Source organism: Equus przewalskii, chromosome 9, assembly GCF_037783145.1.
Source record: "Equus przewalskii isolate Varuska chromosome 9, EquPr2, whole genome shotgun sequence".
NCBI classification, from domain to species: Eukaryota; Metazoa; Chordata; class Mammalia; order Perissodactyla; family Equidae; genus Equus; species Equus przewalskii.
In genome coordinates this window covers 39,987,783-39,993,782 of record NC_091839.1, presented here as the reverse complement: position 1 = coordinate 39,993,782, position 6,000 = coordinate 39,987,783, and the positions used below count along the sequence as shown (strand labels likewise).

The following is a 6,000-nucleotide window of genomic DNA, read 5'->3' as shown; positions in this document are numbered from 1 at the left end:
GAGAATATTTACTGTCTTTAAGCATAAAGTCAAACAACCTGGGACTTTTTAAGTTGTAAGACTAAAGGAATGGGACAACAGAGAGAGTTTTAGAACCTGTGTAGTTACTAGAACAAATAAGCCTGTAGGATATTGATCTTACTTACGACACAGTTTACTAAAGTGAGGAAGGCCAGTGCAAGACACTGGGGGAGCAGGAATGAGTACCATTCAATCAAATGCAAATAATTTATACTCCTGGATAAAGGAATTTATTACATTTATACATTATTTTGTTCAAAAACAATTTATTCATAATTTAGTAATGGCTGTGAAAATTATAGTGGTAACAGGAGAGGTTTTGGTTACAATGTAAGTGAATTATTTAGTGGATTCTAAAGTACTCCAAAGGTGTTTTGATACATTCCTGTTGGGGGTTAGCAGTCTACTTGTCAAATATCACATGGGGATTACACATTTAATTTCTTTCCAGAACAGTCTTCCTCTAGAGGTATGTAAATATGGCTGGTCTCCTTTTTCTCTTAAGCTAAATGGGATCCTTCTGGTTTCATTCATTTGCCTTCTAGCAGCCTCCCCATGTTAGCCTTGCCACATGGTCAGTCTTCTGTTTGGTAGGTTTTATAAATCCTAAAAGTTCTAGTTCAGAAACAGCTCTAATAAACCGAGCACTGGAGGCTGTAGCTAAGGAAATTCACCATGTTGTATTTTTGATAAAAAGAAGTTAAAATCTCAATGTTAAAACATTAGTTAGTAAACTGAAATATAGTTCAAAAATATACTTCTAAATTAAACTATAACCCATCCTGGAAAACATTAAATATACTAGAATCCAATGTCAATAAGACACAAATGGAAAAGTGCTTAACACTTGCTTACCTAATTCTAATTTTTCACATAGTGTGAAAATTGCCCCACCCCCCAAATTCGAAAAGTACATTAATAATCTTAGAAAAGTAGAAAATTGAGTGACAGTTTCGGACATTTTTGGTGAATTTTGGAATATGACCTTCATGTAAGTTTTAGACCAATATTTCAGATTTGGTCTTGTTTTTAGACTAAATTCCGAATGAATATTTATAAACAAGTTATTTTGGGATGGTATGATTAATATTAGTAAGTAATAAGGTTGCTTGGAGCATGTCTTTATAAATCTCTAATGTAGATCTGGAGAAACTAAACTTATATTCTATATGTATACTTGGACATTATAGAAGTCGTTTAAAAGGATACTGGATAATTTCATTCCTTTCTTCTGAGGTTATAGAATTAGCATCCATTTTTTCAGCAGCTGTCACAACTGTTGCAAAAGCCTTTTGAGAGACAATACAGAAGAAAATAAAAATCTCTACTGTTGCCAGACATCCTTTATTGCCTTTGATGGCTCTGTGTGAAGCCAGGTCATGCACAGCTGCTGCTGATAGCTGGCACATATTTTTTATTATACCAAATTTCAGATTCTCAAAACTGATGATCACTTTAAAGCAGGTACACATTAAAAGACAATGGAATGGTTCCTGAATACTCTTACATTTCAGAGAACTAGGAAGTATACAGAGAAAAACAAGAAACAAAACTAGTCAAAGTTGAAAAGCAAAGGATGCCCTGTATCCTGCACTCCCCAACCTCCATTACCCCAGGAAAATGCCTGATTTTCTTGGAAGCAGCCAATTATGCATATTTTATATGATGACATCACATCTGTCAAATAGGACCTTCAACAGAGTTAAATTTGCAGTATTCTTCTGAGGAGGGGAAGAATAGTTACTTATCGTAAAGAGTAACAACAGCTGTCCATTGCCTTGCCAAGTATTCCTTGTACTTCCTGATTGCAACTTAAATCTGTTGGGTAGTTATTCCAATGCATGTTTTTTCTTTTATGCAATAAGAGAAATGCTAGTTAATAATATACTTTTTTATTTTGTCGAATAACAGAACTGACCTAAACTGTTTTCACTTATTGTTAACTGTGAGGTTAGGTCACACGCTTACTTTGACCTGGCATGAACGCAGGATTGGCTTGGCTGAGGCATGTGGGATCAGAATGATTGGGAATGGGACTGTTGAGCAGTTAGCTGCTTTTCTGGAGGAACTTTTGAAGTATGAGGTGATTTATGTTTTCCAAACAAAAGACAGGGCATTAAAAAAAAAAGAGTTTCAAAGTACCAAAAATAGAAAAACATTCCAGGAAAGTTGTCATGGGTGGTTAGACAAGTAAACAGCTCTCTCTCTCCTCCCTGACCTACCTCTGACCAGTCCACGAGGTTGATCAGCCTGCTACACTCTAGGTGCAGTTTATATGCTATGCAGATGTCGGGGGCAACATTTGGAATGCAGCCTTCTTCACTTTTCAGTGCTTCGTTCTAAAAATCACAGTAAACTTAAGATGAGTACACTTTAGAAATCATTAGGAACAAAAACAGATATTAATGAAGTCCCTAACCTAAATTTAGTAATCCAGTAAATGGAGTCTTTGGTTTGCTTTATTTAGGGGGTTGCATTTACTCTCTAAAATTTAGCTAGTTTTTGTTTAGGATTAGGTCTTGATCATAATCCCCCTAGCTCCTTTTCACTAGAAGAATACTCCCAGGATTAGAAGACAAGCATATTTTTCATTTTAATCATATATTATTAATTTCCAAGACCCTAAAGCACTTCCGCTTTCCATAAATAGTTTATGGAATTCTTTGTGGATTTTCAATAAAATGCCACTTCCAACATTTGTAATTATGTGAATTCTAGCAGTTACTCTATTAATAAATACCAACACACCACTACCAAGGCTATAAGTTCTCTCAAAGAAGACTGTGTTGACAGCACTGCAGATCCTAACCCCTACAAAAACCATCAGCACTTTTTCAACCTATTTGAAATCCATGGTTCTTACTGAGAGAGAATCTCTCTCACACATATGCTCAGAGATTATAATATATCCTCCCAAAGACTGCTGGGACTGCAGGAGTCCTCTTCTGTGACCTGCCACTAGCCAAAAAGACTTTGTCAGAGTTAATTTGTGGTTTATATAATAAAAATAATTGACATTTTGTGCTTTTCAATATGAAATTATTCAAGCTCCCCACTATCACCATCATTGAAAACTGTTGATTTATATCTTCCTACCAACTATTCCCCTGTAACGCTTAGCATGTTGGTCTGTGTGCTATTTTGGAACAAAAAACCAGTTGGAACACTCTTCATAGGTTTTTCATGGAGTCACTTAAGTATTTATGGCAAGATTTCTAGGTGCTTAACTGAGTTGATAACTTATTAGCAAAATATCAAGTTATTTCATGTATATATAACTTACTGAAATATAGCTTACTGAAATGTTTAAAGTGATCACTTTACCTGGTCATAAGAAAGTTTTTAAAATTCTGAACAGTTTTGAACTCTGTTTAAAGAACAATTTCTTGGAACTAGCAAATGTGTCTGGATTTTAGTTTCATCCCTGGCAGACTGCTGGCCCTCCTCTAAACTCAGCTCTGGAGGTATCTCCCGGAGTAGATCTTTATTTGGTTTAAAATCTAAAATGAAATCCCAAAGTTTTTCTTTTTTCCATCAGAAACCATCATTTGGATCTTTCAAGTAATTTCATTAAGCCATATTGTTTGACCCGTTATCTACTGCTATGTCTGCAGGAAACTCTTCCTTAATTTTCACAGTACTAGTAGCATTATACGTTCCAGTCTTAATGCCTATGATCTGGTTTTATCACATGAAGGGAAGACATTTACACATGATCAAAAGTTGGCAGCATTAGTTGTCTACTAACTGGTATCTTCACTGGCTTAGAAAATGCCCTCAAAAATCTAAAGAATTTTTAAAAATAGCTGAAAGAGATGCGACCCTGAGCTGCCAACTCCTTGCTCCTTAGAACTGCAAATATACAATATTCTTGTGATAAAGAAGTCTTGGGTCTGAACTAAACTCTCCGAAAAATGAGTCTGCTCCTTACCTTGAGATAATAATAAGGATTGTTGAGTGCGGTGTGAAGGGCTACTCGCGGAGCAGCATTCAGGTGCTCACGAAGCGTGTGGGCGGCACTGAAGTACACCGCCTCGTGCAGAGGCTGTGTGTCTGGGGGCAGAAGATACTCTCTGGAACAGCCCAAGTTAAGTGTCAGCTTTTAGATAAGCACAGGTTTATTTTCAATATAATATTTTTGTCAATCCTCTGTGGAAGACTGAGCAATTAATTTACTTAAAGAGCAAAATCAACAAAGACCAAAAACAAATGAAAGAAAACCCAAATATCAAATCCAGTGTAGATTAACTCAGAACTGTACCTCTTCCATATAGTATTTTTAAAAATTTTCAGACTCCTTAGAGTACAAAAAAGTATGTATTTCAGTTCTGATTTAAACCTTTTGGAACAAATGTGCATAAATTACTTTTCTGTTTAAGATCTTTAAGGTAGAATTTCTTAAAGTATGAATGAATACTTTCATAAAGTAAATTATTTAGAAAACTGAGATATCCACATTCTTTACCATAACATTTAATTCTTGGCAGTGTTAAACACAGGCCTCAGACCTGGAATTAAGAGTTTAGGAAATTCTTTCTGGATCACAGAAAATGTTTTAAGTGATATCTCTTATAGAAATGATACCCTGAAAGTTTTTTATATGTTGAATTACTTTTTTACTTTAGAAGGCAGAAAAGGCTGAATTTTAGCTTCAGAGTATTGAAAAACAAACACATTGTTCGTTATTAAAATTTCAGTTGTTAAATAGCCATTGTAACTTGAGATTTTTGCCTTATTTATGAGGTAGATGACAAACCAATTTTAATGAAATCTGAACTTAAAAAATAAAGCATTAAAAAGTTCACTTTAAATTTATAATGAGCCCATCAGCTGGTCTGTGCTATGACAGTAACATTGCCCTTCAGTGGCCTGGAAGGTAGTAAATTGGAAGGCGGAAGCTTTGGCACACACAACCCAAAGACAGAGTAATAAGTCACTAACTTGATTAAAGTAGTTAACTCACATGCCTTCATAAAGATTCCTGGGGCTTAGTACAGTCCTGGGCGTAAAGTATTTTGGCCACATGACAGATTTGTGGCAGCTCCTTTTCCCACCAGGGCAGGCAGAACAAAGCAGCTACCTCAGCCTAGCCACCAGGAAAATTACCCCTCTTCTTCCTGGTGTCCTGGCTTTCTCCCTGCTGGAGAGGATAACACTGCCTAGAAAATCCCACTACACCTGCTTCACCTGTGCCGTCAGTCGCTTTGAGGAAGAGAGGAAGTGAAGAGCATATTAACCATTTACATCACTCATCACCATCTCCCTTCTCCCAGTCTCAAGAGCTCCTGGCCCTCTGCTCATTCCAGTTCTAGATGCAGCACCTTCTCCAGAGTCAATTGGAATAAAACTCATTTGCAAAAAGGGTATGATTTTGACTTGGCCCTAAAGACCAGAATTCTACACCTCAAGTACTACTAACATCATACTCAAGGTTAAGTTAATTTAGCTGTAACTTCAGGAATGGGTGATGCTGGCTGCCACCCTGAATGGCTGGCTGCCCATCTGTAATTTCTGACCACAAACTCTTCCTACACCAACCTCAGGCTCTTTTCCCCACTCGTTATACATAACTGCCATTAAAAGACACTACTGAAGTCCTTGCAATATAATAAGGACTGGAAATCTAACAAGGCAACCAGATAGAGTCAATTTCAAAGAAACTATTCTTTCATATTTGTACTCCTCTCCCTTTTTCACATCTTTAATGTTTAGAAATTTAGGCAATTCCCAAGGCAAAAAGCCTTTGGATATCCTCAAAGAACTTCCATCACAGGCAAAATATTTGCCTGTATTTGGTTTCCACTGGGCTACATTAGTTGAACAACAGTAACAAATCATACATTAGAATTTTTTGTCTAACTGCAAACTTGGAGATTGGCATAAAAATATACTTCTGTATCTTATTTGCTGTGAGAAGAAATAAGCAGTGAGTCTCGTACTAGAGCATTGGATGATGCTCATTTTGAATTCAGATCTGAG

At 36.3% G+C, this 6,000-nt stretch overlaps 1 protein-coding gene across 8 annotated transcripts in view; it reads right to left on the bottom strand.

Annotated features, from left to right (window-relative positions):
• Window positions 1–270: 270 nt before the first annotated feature.
• ORC3 (origin recognition complex subunit 3) overlaps window positions 271–6,000 on the bottom strand; it is a 59,588-nt gene continuing 53,858 nt past the window's right edge. For 4 of the 8 annotated variants that reach the window (XM_008515167.2, XM_008515166.2, XM_008515164.2 and 1 more), the window contains exons 17-20: window positions 3,953–4,094; window positions 2,244–2,360; window positions 1,231–1,310; window positions 271–668 (exon numbers count right to left, since the gene is read on the bottom strand). In XM_008515167.2, coding sequence (XP_008513389.1) covers window positions 563–668; window positions 1,231–1,310; window positions 2,244–2,360; window positions 3,953–4,094 — 445 coding nt within the window. In that variant the 3' untranslated portion in view covers window positions 271–562. Of the gene's footprint in view, window positions 676–1,230; window positions 1,311–2,243; window positions 2,361–3,952; window positions 4,095–6,000 lie in introns of all 8 variants that reach the window. The other 4 variants (XM_070633587.1, XM_008515163.2, XM_070633588.1 and 1 more) reach the window with 1 other exon arrangement.